Source organism: Cinclus cinclus, chromosome 31, assembly GCF_963662255.1.
Source record: "Cinclus cinclus chromosome 31, bCinCin1.1, whole genome shotgun sequence".
In the NCBI taxonomy this organism is placed as follows: Eukaryota; Metazoa; Chordata; class Aves; order Passeriformes; family Cinclidae; genus Cinclus; species Cinclus cinclus.
The window spans coordinates 2,645,426-2,661,535 of NC_085076.1; the positions used below are offsets into that span (position 1 = coordinate 2,645,426).

General features: G+C 52.1%; 4 protein-coding genes across 4 annotated transcripts; all 4 read left to right on the forward strand.

Moving 5' to 3' along the window:
- The first annotated feature begins 778 nt into the window (after nt 1–778).
- Nucleotides 779–4,611, forward strand: LOC134055310 (keratin-associated protein 10-4-like). The gene is made up of 6 exons (XM_062511575.1): nt 779–982; nt 2,559–2,631; nt 2,998–3,179; nt 3,364–3,473; nt 3,519–4,104; nt 4,420–4,611. Exons 1-6 carry the CDS (start codon nt 779–781, stop codon nt 4,609–4,611), a joined length of 1,347 nt encoding a protein of 448 aa, XP_062367559.1.
- Nucleotides 4,612–8,489: 3,878 nt separating this feature from the next.
- LOC134055311 (keratin-associated protein 4-4-like) lies at nt 8,490–8,723 on the forward strand. Its single transcript, XM_062511576.1, has one exon. The coding sequence runs from the start codon at nt 8,490–8,492 to the stop codon at nt 8,721–8,723; it is 234 nt and encodes a 77-aa protein (XP_062367560.1).
- Nucleotides 8,724–12,180: 3,457 nt separating this feature from the next.
- On the forward strand, nt 12,181–12,390 carry LOC134055312 (keratin-associated protein 4-3-like). The gene has a single exon (XM_062511577.1). It carries the CDS (start codon nt 12,181–12,183, stop codon nt 12,388–12,390), a length of 210 nt encoding a protein of 69 aa, XP_062367561.1.
- Nucleotides 12,391–12,765: 375 nt separating this feature from the next.
- On the forward strand, nt 12,766–15,491 carry LOC134055314 (putative small proline-rich protein 5). Its single transcript, XM_062511578.1, has 2 exons — nt 12,766–12,830; nt 14,924–15,491. The coding sequence occupies exons 1-2, from the start codon at nt 12,766–12,768 to the stop codon at nt 15,489–15,491; spliced, it is 633 nt and encodes a 210-aa protein (XP_062367562.1).
- Nucleotides 15,492–16,110: the final 619 nt, after the last annotated feature.

A 16,110-nucleotide genomic window follows, 5' to 3' on the forward strand; every position in this document is an offset into this window, starting at 1 on the left:
TTTTTCCTCAGGAACTGCAATGACAGGACACGGGGAAATTATTCCAGAGTGATGGAGAGGAGTTTTAAGTGGCATAAAAGGAAGAAATTTTTCCCTGTGAGGGTGGGGAGGCCTTGGAGAACCACAAACATTTGGCAAGAGAAATCCAGGTCGCCCAAAGGGACATTTCTGCTCTGCCAAGGGCAGGTCCAATAACGATGCAGAGGATTCCACAACCAGGATAAACTGTGAGGAAACCACCAGGGATTCATGGGGAGGAATTTGCCTCGGCTGTGTCCCAGCAAGGTTTGTTTTCCTGGATCCCCAATCCAAACAAACAGAGCTCTTCCCCTCTGGGCATCTTCCAGAGCCTTTCTCTCAAAGCAAAACACAACTGAGAAATTTTACAGCCCTGATTTGAATATTTTCCTCCGTAAAAATCGCTGTTGGGTCAATGACTCCGCCTGGCAGAGCTTTAAACACCTCTGGTGTCCACATCCAGCTGTAACAATGGGGGTTTTTTTTGGCTCGCTGGATGAATCTGTGCACCAAATCCATCCAAAGTCAACTCAAAACGGCCTCATTTTGGCCAAGCTCTCCTCCTTTACCTCCTCTCTCTGGATGTCAGAAATGACAGAGTTTCCTGCCCCTTCTTAGCAGGCTCTGGAATTCCCTGAGCCGAGGCTGCTCGGTCGGTGTGAATGTCAATCACTAATTAAGGCACCTGGCTCAAGGTCATTAACACACCTGAACCCAATAGGAAATTAAGCTATGAGGGAACCGGAACGCTGACCTTGGCATGACCTTGCCTGGAGAAGCAGTGACTTCACGGTCCTGGGAATCCTTCGAAGCAGGACCAGCTCCTCAAATCGTGACGCAGCCAATCAGGAGCAGAACTGAGGGGAAACAGAGGCACAAGGTTCTGGTGACCCAAAGTGTCCTCAACGTCCCAAACTGGAGGAGCAAACACAGCCAAAATCTGCCCTCCTTCAGCCCAGCAGGAGTGAGGGGTCTCCAAGGATGGAGGGGACCCCCAGCAGGAGCAGCCCTTGCTCCAAATATTTCACCCCGGGGTCACTCACAGGCAGGGGTCACTCATCTTGGGGTCACTCAAGGTCACTCATCTCGGGGTCACTCAGCTCGGGGTCACTCAGCTCAGGGTCACTCACCGTGAGTCCCGTGAGTTTTTCCTGACCGGACAGAGATAATTTTTTATAAAGTCGTGGCTTAATTTGAGATCTTTGAGAGGTGCTCAGGGCATCCCACGGGTGCTTTTATGCAAAACAGATATTAGCATCCCCCATTAATGACTGATCACATGGTCATTAGCATCAGCACTAATGAGTTTTTCCAGAATTAACATCCGTGGGTGGCTCTTCCATTACTCCAGGGCATCTTGGAATCTGAAAATAATCGAACAGGAATTTTGCAGATCGAGATAGGCTGAGCATAAACAAGGATGCAAAACTTCGAGAGTGGTTTTGTATTTTGCTTTTATTTGAATACATCAGAGAGGAATTGGGAAAAATGCTGGCTCTGATTAGACCTGAAACCAATTCCGGATTTCCAAAACCAATCCCAAATTTCCAGATTGCAGTGGGAATATTTGATATTGGCCAGGCCCTGAGACTCAAGGAGAGTTTGGACACCGACCTCAGGCACGGGTGGATGGGATGGTCCCTGTGGGTCCCTTCCAGCTTGGGATATTCCATGATCCCATAATTCTATTTTCATGGGAAAATGTGTGCAGATGGGATGAGGCAGCGTGGGATGAGATGCTGAGAACTTTCTTGGGTGTTTTCAGTCACTTTGAATTTTCTGTCACATATAAAATTCTCTCAGTTTTATAATTTGCTATATTCATATCTACGATTTTAATGAATAATTTTGCATTTCCTGCCCCAGTTCACAACTCACCCATACAATAAAATTCTTTTTGCTACCCTATAAGATTTAAATTGTTATTTTACATTTCAGAGGTTTCAGGCTGAGCACTGTTTTCATTTTTCTTTTGGAAAGATGTGCTCCTGTTCCATTCACTGTTTAACATTTCATTGAGCAAGCAAACCTGTATAAAATGATGTTTTGCTAATTTATCCTCACATAATGCTAAGATCTCTAAAGACCCTCCTAGCAAGGATTTGCCCTTCTGGTGGCCCCAGAGAAGGATTTGGGGCTTCACCATTTCTGCATTCAGACAAAAAGCACGGGACCGTAGAATTGCACTTCATGGAATTCTATTTTTTAAATCGTATCAAGGAGCAACTGACATCCAGAAGCTTCTGGAATCCACTGCACCTAGATCTTAACTAGGATTTTTATGTCAATTAATCATATCCACGCAGCAGCCACACCATATGCAAAGCTAGCAGAAACAACCCCTCCAAGCATCCCACAAGAATTAACTGGACATTAAAAAATTGTAAAAAATTCACACGACAAATTGGTAATGACCCAAAATTGAGGGGTTGGTCAAAAGCCACGAGGCAAAGACTAAACACATGAAGGCCCATGGGGTGAATAAGTACAGGTTTGGTGCGTAAATCACAGATTGCTGGGGGGTACCTCATGTCCGGCAGGACAATTCCGACCTCAATAAAAGGTGTCCGGGCGCCTTTGCTCCTCACACACCTTCAGCTCCCAGCAAGAACGGTGAGTGTCTCCTGCCAGGGATCCTCAGGTCTCTTTTGGTGTTGGTGAGCGATGAGATGGGGCTTTGTGTCTGATTTCTGCAGGGCATTGGGCTGGGTGGAGCTTTAAGGGTGTTTCTGAGCCAAATTGTTCTTGGTTCCATGGCTTTGGGATTCCCTGAGTTTTGATTCCATGGGTTTTTGATTCCATGGCTTTGTGAGTCAAGGGGTTTTTGATTCCATGGCTTTGGGAGTCAATGGGTTTTTGATTCCAAGGTTTTACGATTCCACGTTTTCAGCATTCCATGGTTGCAGGGTTCCATGACCTGCAGCTCTCTCTGAAATCCAGATTTTTTTGACGCTGTTGATCTGTTGCCTCTTGGAGAAGGTGGAGAGAGCACAGTGGAAAATGTGCTGGTCAGGGTGGAAATTTGGGGAGGGAACATCCTGGATGAGCCCAGCTCGGGCAATCCCCAGAAGAGTTCAGATCTCTCTGGTACAGAGCACAGGTGGTTCCATGACTGCGAGGATCTTGGGTTTCCAACTCAAGCCAAAGAAACAAGACAGAGGGTGGGATGGGATGGGATGGGATGGGATGGGATGGGATGGGATGGGATGGGATGGGATGGGATGGGATGGGATGGGATGGGATGGGATGGGATGGGATGGGATGGGATGGGATGGGATGGGATGGGATGGGATGGGATATGGGGCTGGAAACACAGGTTCAATCTCCAAGTCCTTTGTGTTTCAGGTCCTCGCTCCGGCCACCCTTCACTCCTCTCCCAACACCATGTGCTCCACTGGATGCTGTTCCACAGGATGCTGCTCTGTCGTGAAGAGCAAGACCGTCTGCTGCACCCCGTGCAAGACTGTGTGCTGCAGTCCCTGCAAGACAGTGTGCTGCAGCCCATGCAAGACTGTGTGCTGCAGTCCCTGCAAGACGGTGTGCTGCTCCCCATGCCAGCAGTCCCGCTGCTGCGACCCTTGCCAGAAAACCGTGTGCTGTGACCCGTGCCAGTCCTGCTGTGATCCATGCCAGAAGCCTTGCTGTGACCCGTGCCAGTCCTGCTGTGACCCGTGCCAGTCCTGCTGTGATCCATGCCAGTCCTGCTGTGACCCGTGCCAGAAGCCCTGCTGTGACCCGTGCCAGTCCTGCTGTGATCCATGCCAGAAACCCTGCTGTGACCCGTGCCAGTCCTGCTGTGACCCGTGCCAGTCCTGCTGTGATCCATGCCAGAAGCCTTGCTGTGACCCATGCCAGTCCTGCTGTGACCCATGCCAGAAACCCTGCTGTGATCCATGCCAGACTGTGTGCTGTGATCCATGCCAGAAGCCTTGCTGTGACCCGTGCCAGTCCTGCTGTGACCCATGCCAGAAACCCTGCTGTGACCCGTGCCAGTCCTGCTGTGATCCATGCCAGAAGCCTTGTTGTGACCCGTGCCAGTCCTGCTGTGACCCATGCCAGAAACCCTGCTGTGATCCATGCCAGACTGTGTGCTGTGACCCATGCCAGAAGCCCTGCTGTGACCCGTGCCAGTCCTGCTGTGACCCATGCCAGAAGCCTTGCTGTGACCCGTGCCAGTCCTGCTGTGATCCATGCCAGAAGCCTTGCTGTGACCCGTGCCAGTCCTGCTGTGACCCATGCCAGAAGCCTTGCTGTGACCCGTGCCAGTCCTGCTGTGACCCATGCCAGTCCTGCTGTGACCCGTGCCAGAAGCCTTGCTGTGACCCATGCCAGTCCTGCTGTGACCCATGCCAGTCCTGCTGCAACCCGTGCCAGTCTGTGTGCTGTGACCCGTGCCAGCAGTCCGTGTGCTGCACCAAGGTGTGCCAGAAGTCCGTGTGCTGCGTGCCCCGGCCCTGCTGCTGCCCCTGCGGGTCGCTGTCCTGCTGCTCGTGTGTGGTGAAGAAGCCCGTGGTGGTTTGTTGCACCCCCGTGAGGAAGTTCTGCACCCCCTGCATCCCCATCCAGCAGTGCTGCATCAAGAAGAGCTGCTGAGCTGCTCCCCCTCTGGGAACGGGCACAAGGAAGTGAAAAGCTGCTCCTCTGCTGCTCATTCTCATCATGACGGAGCCCATTCGTAGCGATTTTCTTCTTTTCAAACTTAAGATGCTCCTTCTTTCTGTCCTTTAGTAATCGACTGTCTTTAATTTTTTACTGTCTTTTGTAGCCCAGAATTTATCAATTTATCATTAGATAGTACTGAGGTGTTCATTCTCCTCCTGGTGTTTGGGAAACCTTTGGTGTCACTGTGATCACTCTTCATTTTCTCTCTTGACTTGCAGACAATAAAATTCAGCATTAAGCAAAATGCAACATTTGGTCTTTTGGTGGTTCTTACATGGCTTTGTGCTTTGTTTGTCACCTCGCCCAGAGTTTGTCACCTTGCCCAGGATCTGTCACTTTGCCCAAAATTTGTCCTCATTCTGGCACCCCCTGTGCCCTTGGCCAAGGTCCTGGATGTGTCCCAGTGGCACAACAGAACATTTGGGACACAAAGAGTTGTCGAGGCTGCTGGCACAAATCATGTCATGTCTGAAGCAAGTGGAGCATTCCCGCTCCTCTGGAATGGAATTCCCAGAGCAGCTGTGGCTGCCCCTGGACCCCTGGAAGTGTCTAAAGCCAGGCTGGCCACTGGGGCTTGGAGCAGCCTGGGACAGTGGGAGGTGCCTCGTGGCCAGGGGAGAAATGGGATGAGTTTTAAAGTCCTTTCCAGCCCAGACCACTCCTTGATCCCTTCTTGCCCCTCCTGAACATTCATCTCAGCTCAGACTTTACAACAAAGCTGAAAGCTGCAGTAATTAAAACTCAAAACTGAGTGAGGCAGAAATGCACCCTCTGAAAACACAGCACTCCACAAATCAGAGACTCCTGGAATATCCTGACTTGGAAAGGATCCACCAGGATCATGAAGTCCAACCCCTGCCCCTCCACAGACACCCCAAAATCCCATCCTCACCCCAAAATCCCATCCTGGCCCTGGCAGTGCTGTTCAAATGTTCCTGGAGCTCTGTGGGGCCGTGCCCATTCCCTGGGGAACTTGGGCAGTGCCCAGCACCCTTTGAGGAAGAACTTTCTAGAAATATCCAGCCTAGACCTTCTCTGGCCCAGCTCCAGCCCTTCCCTGGGCTCCTGTCCCATGTCCCAGAGCAGAGATTGGAGCTGCCCTCGGGAGGAAGTTGTGAGATGCACAGGAGCTCATCTGTGATCTCGGAATCATTCCCAGAGGAATTCACTACTCACTGGACAGCAGGCAGCATCTTCTTCCCACCACCATCTTCCAAAAATAAAAGCTTAGAAACACCCCAAAATCAGGATTTTTACGTGAGCAAAGCATTTCCCCCACGAGTTCCTGGATTACGAGCCCAGGAATGAAACCCGGGCTTGGCATCCAACTTAAAAGCCTCATTCCTAAAATAGCAAACCCATGAGTCAAGGATACCTTCCCTCCCCAGCTGGGACTTTCTTTGCTATTAAAATTCAGGACTCAGCTCGGAATTGCAGGTCTGGAGAAAATGCCCGGAGCTCTGGCTTGATTTGCTTCCTCCAAACTTCACATGCGACATCTGCATTAAAATCATCTTCTCTACATTAAAATCATCTTCTTTACGTGTTTGACTCTCCTGAAATCATTGCCTGGGTCTTGAGGAGGGTTTTTATTTGTTGTGAATCAGGCACAGTGCACGGGCAGGAGGATATCCCATATCAGAATGTTTTATAAAGAGCTTTCTGTGAATATTCATTCCATCTTTGGATCACAGACTTGTGGGATGGCTTTGGGTTGGACGGGATGTTAAAATCAACCTCATTCCAACACCCCTGCCATGGACAGAGACATCTCCAGCTAAACCAGACCTGGCCTCACCCAACATTGGAAAAGCTGCAGGAACAGATCCACAAAAGTCCTGCAACTCAAACCCACAGAACCACCAAGGAAGTTCCCAAAGACATCCCAGGATGGGACGTGGCCTCTAAAAGGAATTTTGTGGAGGTGTTATTTGTGTCCCAAGTGCAGGTTAAATGGCACTGAACAGGGAAAATGCTGTAAATGCTGCGAGTGGTGGGGTGGTTCAGCCTGGAGAAGAGACAGGTTTAGATGGGATTTGGGGAAGAAATCCTTCCCTGTGAGGGTGTTCTATGGGAGTCCCATCCCTGGATGTGCCCAAGGCCAGCCTGGATGGGGTTTGGAGCAACCTGGGCTAGTGGAAAGTGTCCCTGCCCATCCAGGAGGGTTGGGCTGGATGATCTTTGGGTTTTCTTCCAACCCAAATCATCCCGAATTTCTATGACTACAACACTGGGATCATCTTGGCCAACAGGACAATAAAGCCCGATAAAAATGCGATGAATGCTTGATTCAGGGGAGATGTTTGAGGGTTTACACAAGGAGGACGTTGCTTCCTGCAGGCAACTCTCAGTGATTATTGGGTGACCAAAACAATGCTCCCCTGGGGACAATTCCAGGGAATTGTCAACTCCGGAAGGGACACGCGACGTCACAAGAGGTCATGGTCACATCCTGGAAAGGCAGATCCTGTCCCAGTCACCAGGGATCACCTGCCACCACGTCAGCCTCACAGTCAGAGCCTCCTGGATGTCATGGCCACCTCTTTTTGTCATGAATTGGTGCTGCCTCAGCACCCTGGTATTCCCATCTTTCACCGTGGGCCCTTCTCGCCACATGGAATCACCACCAGCATCTTCTGACGTGGGGTTGTTTCTCCCTGCTCTGCACGTGGCCTCAGTTCCTCGTGTGCACGCTCAAACGTGGTCACCACAAGCGCCCTCAGAAACCTTTGGGATAATCTCAGAAAATGGGATTGTTGTGGAAAAAACCCTCACGTGTTCACTGTTGATTCATTTCTACTCAACCATCCATTCCACAGAGGAAAATGTAAAAAGAAAATGTTAATAATACAACAAAAATTTTAAAAAAACCCCAGGGAGTGTGAGGACCCAGCACCCTGATGGGAGGCCCAAGAGCAAGACTGAGAAAGGGGAAATTTCATCCTAAATTTTGACCACAGAGGCAGGGATAAAAGGATTCCCATTGACCCAAAATTTCCACTGACCCGCAAAGATCCCGGCCAGAGGCAGAGGGGACACCTGGACAATGAGAGCTCTGAGTTCCAGGCATGGTTGTGCCACTGCTCCAGCACCTAGCTCCCCCCAGGCACATTGTTAAGCGTCCCCGTGTCCCAAGGTCATTCCTTGGGAAGGGCTGGGAATACCTCAGAGCTCCCTCCCTCCCTCCCAGTCCCACTAACGCAAATCCATTAGAAAATTTGCATCTGTTGCTCCTCTGGATGAGTAATTATGGGGACACAATTGAGGGGGTGAGCAAACAGAAATAGGCAGGGGTTAAACACGGGAGGAAGGCACGTGAGGGGTCAGGGAATTGCCAAGGGATGCCTCATTTCCAGGGGAGGAGGCTTTGGAGCGTATAAAAAGCTCCTGGAGCCCAGGGGTCTTCATTCGATCATCTCCACTTCTCCTCTCCTCTCTCCACTGCTCAGCAGGGTAAGTCGGGCTTTGCTACTTGTCTTTACTTTGGGACTCTGCTTCCCAGGGCTTCTCCAGGATTTTCTGGGCTGGTTGGGATGAGATTTGGGATCACAGATTGGTTTTGGGGACCAGAGATTGTTTCTGGGCTGCACCCAGGTGGGTTCTCTCTGGCAGAACCAGCGCTGGAATAAAATGCCAGCAACACAGGAGTCTGTGCTGGGGTTCAGGACAGCAGGAACATCCCTGGCTGGTTTGGGATGGATTTGGGGATAAGAATCCTTTGGGCTGCCTCATCCTCGGGGAGATTCAAGCAGAGAAAAAGACAAATTCTTTTTTTCCCTTCCAGCTTTGCCTCCTCTCCCATCTCCAAGATGTCCGGATGCTGCGGCGGTGGCAGTAATTACTCCGTGTGCTGCTACAGCAGCCCCAAGACCTGCAAGAGGCCCATGTGCTGCAGCCCCATGCAGTGCTGCAGCCCCTGCTGCACCCCCTGCTGCATGCCCATGCAGTCCTGCTGCATGCCCATGTCCTGCTGCTACACCATCAGCAGCAACAACGGCGGCTGCTGCGGCGGCAACAACGGCGGCTGCTGCGGTGGCAACTGAGGCCGGCCCGGCTAATTCCCTCTCGGATATGGATGTGGATATGGATAACGCTCAAATTCTCCTCCTCCCGTGCTTAGAGACTGCAGAACTCCTCTTCTCCTCCTGCCTTCCCTCACCTCGTGCTTGTGATGTGCCCTGAAGCCGCCGCTCAGCGAGTTCCTCCCGTGAGCGCCGGTCCTGCTCTTCGTTTTACCTCTTGGTGTGTGGGATGTGTCACTCTTTTCATCACTGTCAATCTGTCTGAAAAAAAAACCCAATAAAATCCCTAGTTTGTGACCCTGCAACCTCCTGGTGTTGATCTGTTTGTCCGCTGGTGGATCCTGAGGGTTTTTCCGCGCTTTTCGCCTTTTCCTGGCGTTTTATTTTTTCCCCCAGTTTTGGGATTCTCCTGTCTCCAAGCTGTTCACTAGGGGAACGCAAAGAGAATTGGGTAAATTAATTGAAACTGGGGTTTCTGGGAGCAATATTTGCCCTCTCAGTAGAAAATAACAGAAAAATGGGGAAAGAAAAGGAGAAAAGAAGGTTGTGTGGAGACCTCAGAGCAGCTTCCAGGATCTGCAGGGGAGCTGGAGAGGGACTTTTCATCTGGAATTGCAGGGACAGGACACAGGGAACGGGGTCAGACCAACAGAGGGGGAATTGAGTTTGGATATTGGGAACAAATCATTCCCTGTGAGGGTGGTGATGGCCTGACACAGGTTTTCCAGGGAATTTCTGGTTTTGTCATCCCTGGAAGTGCCCAAGACCAGGTTGGACAGGGTTTGGAGCCACCTGGGAGAGTGGAAGTGTCCCTGCCCATGGCAGGGGGCAGAATAAGTGGATTTCTAAGATCCCTTCCAACCCAAAGCGGTCTCTGATTCTATGAAAATAATTCATAAACTCACAAAACAACTGGAGTATTTTCAGAAAGGACACAGACACATCCTGGCTAGGAAAGCTCCACAGATTCCAGACAGCCAAAAACCTCCTCAGGACCCACAGACAGTCCCTGGGAACAGAATGACACTGGGGACATGGAACTGAGCTGAAGCTGTAAAATCAGTGCTGAGAAACCTCTGCTGATTTCGAGGGTCAGTCGGGGCTGCACCAAAACATGAAAGTTCTGCACTGCCGTCCTTTTGGTGCATTTAATGTCCTTTTGTGGATCTGTTTCCACCCTGCTTCAGTCCCTTTGTTGTGATCCACATCCCACTCCCCAAAAATGGTCCGGGTCAAGAGCTGGGCACGACCACCTGGGGTGGGAAGTGCCCACCTCGATCTTCCTTCTCCCAGCTGCAGGATTCACCAAAGGAAAATTTCCCTCAGGAGGCACAAGGGGAGTGTATCCCTCTGCCTGTGCCCCATTAATTCCTTGTAAATTAATAAATGGGTTTATGTTAATAAATGTAAATTTATAAATTGATAGACAAATAAATGTGTCTCGCACCAGGAAGGAAATGACACCCATGTTCTCCTGCCCTTCACAGAGGAGTCACAGTTCCCTGCCTTGCTTCTCCAAGAAATTGTTTTCATGCCAGGAAAGCCTGGAAAGGAGCTCTTGGAATTTCCTGCAGGGGTGAAACAGCTCTAAAATCTCAACCTGCTCCCCCTCGCACTGAACAGAGAGCAAACCGAGGTCCCTGTCACCATCCCGGGGCTGGTCCACGCTCACCTGGGCCGACCCCCGTCCCGAGCAGCCCCGGGATCCCTGAGGATGTCAGGCAGCAGCAGGGAACTGGCCCGGCAGGATCCACCATCCTCTCATTAGGCAGCTCTCAGGATAATGCGGCGAGGTCCTCATCTGAGAGCTGCAATTTCAGACTGTGCAAAAATTCCTCCCCAAATTCCTCCCTGGAATTGTTCCTGCCAGGGTTCAGCTGCCCAAGGCTCTGCCTCACCTCCATGTCCCTCCCTTCCTCTCTCTCCCTCCCAAAAAATGGTTTCACCTCAACAAATTCTCTTCCTGAGTCCCTCAGGTCCACCAGCCCAGTGAGGAGCAGTTTCGGTGCTGTTTCTTCTCTTCCTCCTCAACCTTCTCACCTTTGGTTCATTCTTGGCCCCTTCCCCTTCCAACACCCTCCAAGGGTCCTGCACCAACTCCAGATCCCTCCCTCCCCACTGGGGGCTGGGCAAGGGGGGGTCCTGCTAGACTTTAGGGGAGGCTGCAGCAGGGAAATGTTGATTTGGGGTCACACCCAGCCCCAGAGCCACCATCCTTTGTGCAAAGCCGCCCCTTAACCTTTTGAATTGGAATAATAATAAAAACGCTACTGCTAACAAACCTTAATGAATGAAACGAGAACTTCCCAAACCTGGAAGTGTCCAAGGTCAAGGCTGGCTGGAGCTCTGAGCAGCCTGCTCTGGTTGGACGTGTCCCTGCCCATGGGGTGGAACTGGGTGATCTTTAGGGTTCTTTCCAACCCAAACCATTCCAGAATGGATTTGCACGGAGTCACGTGCGGGTGACTGAGCCCCAGACACCCCGAACGCTCCTCACGTGAGTGTCCAGCAGCCAGGAGCAAGCACCTCCAATTTTCCTGACATTTCCCCAATTTGCTCCAAGCTCCTTTCCAATGGAACGCCCGGCACGACGCCGGGGCTCGGTTTCGACTCCGGCACTGATTCAGCACCAGCTGCTGCTGAGTCAATCCCAGAACATCTCAGTCCAGCAGATACGAGGCCACATTTTTTGGCTCCCTCGCGAGGTTTGTGGGGAGGACAAATTCATCCAAATTCATGGGAGCCCTTTGATTATCTCCAGGCTAAACCATGACGAGGCAGAACGAGGGTGGTGATCTCCAGTAATGAGGCGAAATGCAAATTCCAGGCGACACATATGGCTAAAAAATATGGGTTTGGATGGATAAACAGGGAAGCTGGAATGGTCAATGGCTGTCTCACTTCCAGGAGGAAGGATGGCCGGGAATATAAAAGGGCTCCGGGCCCAGCTCACTTCATTCGCTCGTCTCCTCCTCCCTTCACTTCTCCTCACTCTTCAGCAGGGTAAGTGAGAACTTCTAACCCTTCCTTCACCTCCCAAATGGGAATTTCGGATTTCTTGCAGCAGATCCAAGTGTTGCTTGGGGTCTGGGATGGGGCTTGGATGTCGGAGTTTTACGAACTCTGCACAAGGAGTTACAGGGACGAGCTTGAGACATTCGGGGATGCTCTGGGAGTATTAACCATGCAGGGGAGGGGGATGGAGAACATTCCAGAAGGGCCCAGAGTGAGGGCTCAGTGCTGGGCTGCTCTTCCTAAGACACCAGAGGTGCCCTGGAATGTGTCATTGGGCACCTGCACTGCGGTAAAAACGCGGAGTTGTGGGTTCCACCATTTACAAACAATGCCTGGGTTCGCCCTCCCTGAGTCCCCAAATGTGAATGAATGAAGAGAGCTTTGAATTAACCCCATTTAACCAAACCCGTGTTCCCACTCACGGCCTCTCTCTGCTCCTTCCAGCTTCCCACCAACCCCCAAGATGCCCAACGGATGCTGCGGCGGTGGAAATAATTACTCGGTGTGCTGCTACAGCAGCCCCCAGTGCTGCAAGACCCCGATGTGCTGCAGCCCCATGCAGTGCTGCAGCCCCTGCTGCATGCCCATGCAGTCCTGCTGCATGCCCATGTCCTGCTGCTACACCATCAGCAACAACAACGGCTGCTGCGGCGGCTGCTGCGGCGGCAACTGAGGCCAGATGTGGACACCGCCCCAAAAGATCTTCCTGCTGTTCTTGGATGCTCAGATCTTCTCTTTTTGCTGCTCTTAGTCCCCTTTAGGTGCTTTGCTGTGCCCTGAAGCCGCTGCCCAGCGAGTTTCTGGTGCTGCTCTTCCTTCCCCTCCTGGTGTGTGGGATGATGGATGTCTCCTCCTCCCTCCCCTTTCTTTAATCCCCAATTAGCTGTGCAAGACAATAAATTTTGTGAGTTCTGATCCTGCAAACTCCTGGGTTGTGTTTATTCATTTCTCTTTATCCCTTAAACAAGAGTTTCAGTGTGGGAGTGTTTAGCATTTGCCTAATTGATTAACGTAATTAATTTTGCATGTTTGTCATTCTGTGATGACGATGTCCCAGTGCACCTGGTGGCCTCTTCGGGCTGGTGCTCACCTGGGGGAAAATGGGACCGGCAGGTGAAAAAAGTCACCTCAGCAAGAGGAGCATCAGTTTAATTCCATTTAATTATTTGATTATTTGAAATTCTCCTGATTTGAGACCCGGTTTGTACCAAAGCATCTCTGTGGTCCCAAAGCCAGAGCTGAATTGTTTTCCTAATGGGAATATTTCCAGAGAATTTGCTGAGCTTTAAAGAAGAGTTCTTAAATTGATTAAATGGACCAGGATCGTTCTGGCTGGAAGGGACTTTAAAGGACAGGGACATCTCCCACTAGCCCAGGTTGATCAGATTTAGGTCCAGACTGAAGGATCCAGAAATGCTGAGTAATTTTCTCTGGGTTCTATTAAAATGTGGGAAACTTCAAGAGGCCAGATCAGAAATTCAGTATTCACGCCTGGGGATTTTTTAAATCCTCGGGAAGTGGCTCCAAAACTCTTCTAATGTGAAAATTAAAAAAAAAAAAAATAAAATCCAAACCCAGCATAAACTTGAGACTCTGGCAATGAGTTCAAAACCTAAAATCCTGCTTGGCCCTAACAGATCCCGAGGTCCTTTTCCATCTTTCCACACAAATCCCATGGCTTCATGCCAGGCAATTCCACTTCTCCTGTAGCTACGGAATAAATTACAGCAGAACCCTGTCAGGTGCCAGCGCAGCCCTGGAGCCACAGCCCCGAATTCTGCGGATGCTTCTCCCAGTGATTCAGACCCAAATTCCAACCGGGCACAGCTCGGAGCATCCCTCGCAGAGGCTCCGCATGGAAATGCCTTTGGAACCCCGGGAGAGGAATTTTCCTGGTACTTAAAAAAATGTCTCTGCCGCAGAAAGGCAAAGTGGAGCAGCTACCCTGAACGTGAATCAAAGCTGAAATGCCAGAAAGGTGGCACAGGAAGGTGCCTGGCAAAGCCTGGGATTGTTTCTGTGTGAGGTCATCGCTCCTCTGGTGTCCCCATTCCAGACTTTCCACACATAAAAGGCTTTTCCTTGCCGTAGCCACTCGGGAAAGAATTCATTTAAACCAGGGAATAAACACCCAAAAATCCCATCTCCGGCTCGCCTCTGTCCCCCCGTGCCCGTAGAGATGCAGAATTCCCATCCCCAAGACACCCACAGGAGTTCCTGTGGTTACCCTGGGTTCCCTCCCCTTCCCCTGGAAGAGCTCCTGGATTTTCCCATGGTTTTCCCCACCGCCACCGGAGCCTCTTTTTTGGGGTCACCACTCAGCATCGCGGCATCCCAGGTATCCGCATCCCCGTATCCCACCTGACTCAGAGGCAGGAGCCGATCTGAGCATGACCAGGGCTAATGACATAATGGCCACTGGTCCTGCAGAGCGCTGGGCCGGCGCTAATTGTGGCTGATTAATCCGACAGAGAGTGCCAGAAACAAAACACACACAAACACACACACACGGCAGCGGCCTCAGTGCTCAGCTATTAATTCCCAGGACGTGCCTCATTCCCAGGAGAGCTCGGCCACGTATAAAAGCTTTCAGCCCCAGCTCTGTCCCCAGGACTCCGACTCCCTGCTCAGCCCGGCCCGTTTCTGCTCGCAGGGTGAGTTGGATTCTCTCACGTTCCTCAGTTTTTTTCCTTGGAAATGACAAAAAAAAAAAGAAAAAGAAAAAAAAAAAAAGGAGTCGGTGTTTTGTTTTCTTTTTCCCAGGCTGTTTATGCCCAAGGGCTTGGTCATGCTCAAAGGATTTGTGAGTCATGGGAGAAGCAGCTCCCGAGGGAATTGGGGGGCTCAGGCTGGAGAAAAGGAGGCTCAGGGGGAATTTCGGGCTCTGCACAGCTCCCTGGCAGGAGATGCAGTGAAGGGGGCTCGGGCTCTGCTCGCAGGGAACAGGGACAGGAGGAGAGGAGCTGGGCCAGGGCACGGTCAGGTTGGGATGAGGAGGAATTTCCCCATGGAAAGGGAGGTCAGGGACAGGCAGGGGCTGCCCAGGGAGGTCCGGAGTGCCCATCCCTGGAGGTGTCCGAGGAATTCCTGGCCGTGGCACTCAGAGATCTGGGCTGATGGGAGATGTTGATCCCAGGTTGGACTGGATGACCCCGGAATCCTTCCCCACCCTCACTAACTCCCGTGTTCTGTGATCTCTGCCCCAGGATGCTCTACCAGAAAGGCGGCACCGACCACGAGCTGTGCCAGCACTGCTCGGACTGCGGCCACAAGGGCTGGACGTGGCCCGGCTCCACCGGGCACTGCCAAAATCCCAACCCCGGCAGCCTCAGCCACGACATCGAGGGCTCCTGCCAGAGCCCACCCCAGGGCTGCCACCCTGCCGAGCTGTGCCCACCGCAGCCCGGCTGCTGCCCAGCCCCGCAGAGCTGCAAGCCCCGGCGGAGGGTGGAGGTGAGCCCGGTGCCCCCCGTGTGCCCCCCGCCCGTGAAAATCCACCGGCGGCCGCTGGAGCAGCACCGGCCTCGCCCGCCCTGCCCGGAGCCCGATTCCTGCGGGAAGCCCCGCAGGAGAGTGGAGCAGTGCCCGGAGCACGATGAGGAGCCCCCGGTGGTGCTGCAGCCCCTGCCGCTGCAGCATCGCTGTCCCTGCATCCGGCGCTGCCCCCGGGCCGTGCCCCGCTGCTGCCCGCCCGCTGTCCCCCTGCCACCACATCCCGGCCACCAGCAGCAGCAGCAGAAAGTCACCCTGGTACCGCTCTGTGTGAAGAACTGAACCCCTGCGAGCCAGCCCCCGGCTCGTGGAGGATTCGCCCCCCGACCCAAAGGATGCTCCCACCCTCTCCTCGTTCCTCTTTGCACATCAGATTTGGGGTCGGGCCGACCCCCGGCTTGGTCCCGAGCACCGACACTTTAAATTCCCGGCAGGAATTTCAACCTGCCGGGTTTTGGTTTTCCCCGGGGAGCAGCAGCCGGGTGTTCTCCATCGGATTTCCACGGATTTCCCTTCTCGCTGGGGTCTGATTTTAAGGTTGTTTGAAAGCAGCCCCAGGATTTTGCGAGGGAAAAAGGAACCGCTGTGACGGCAGGAGCATCGCGGACTCCTGCGATTTTATCTTCCCCCCGTGTATTCAAGAATAAAGTTGAAAAATATTTAGCAAATCTGGTTCCTCTCTTTCTTGCCCCCGCGAGCATCACCGACATTACAACGAGATCTTGAAAGACATTAAAACTCTCCTGTACATTTAAATTAAAACTCGTACATTTAAATCACAATCAGGGTTCACACGGGAGGGTTCCTCCAGGCTGGGCGGTGGAAAATCCTCCCCGCCGTGGTTCCCAACTAATCCGGGCACCAACAGCTGGATTCCATCATCCCCTGGATGGAAGCAGTG

Coding starts and splice junctions, on each gene's coding strand:
- LOC134055314 (XM_062511578.1), top strand. CDS start 12,766: ATGTCCCAGTGCACCTGGTGGCCTCTTCGGGCTGGTGCTCACCTGGGG. Junction 12,831..14,923: donor GGGGAAAATGGGACCGGCAG/GTGAAAAAAGTC, acceptor TCTCTGCCCCAG/GATGCTCTACCAGAAAGGCG.
- LOC134055310 (XM_062511575.1), top strand. CDS start 779: ATGACCTTGCCTGGAGAAGCAGTGACTTCACGGTCCTGGGAATCCTTC. Junction 2,632..2,997: donor TTCAGCTCCCAGCAAGAACG/GTGAGTGTCTCC, acceptor CTCTTGGAGAAG/GTGGAGAGAGCACAGTGGAA. Junction 4,105..4,419: donor GCTGTGATCCATGCCAGACT/GTGTGCTGTGAC, acceptor CCGTGCCAGCAG/TCCGTGTGCTGCACCAAGGT.
- LOC134055311 (XM_062511576.1), top strand. CDS start 8,490: ATGTCCGGATGCTGCGGCGGTGGCAGTAATTACTCCGTGTGCTGCTAC.
- LOC134055312 (XM_062511577.1), top strand. CDS start 12,181: ATGCCCAACGGATGCTGCGGCGGTGGAAATAATTACTCGGTGTGCTGC.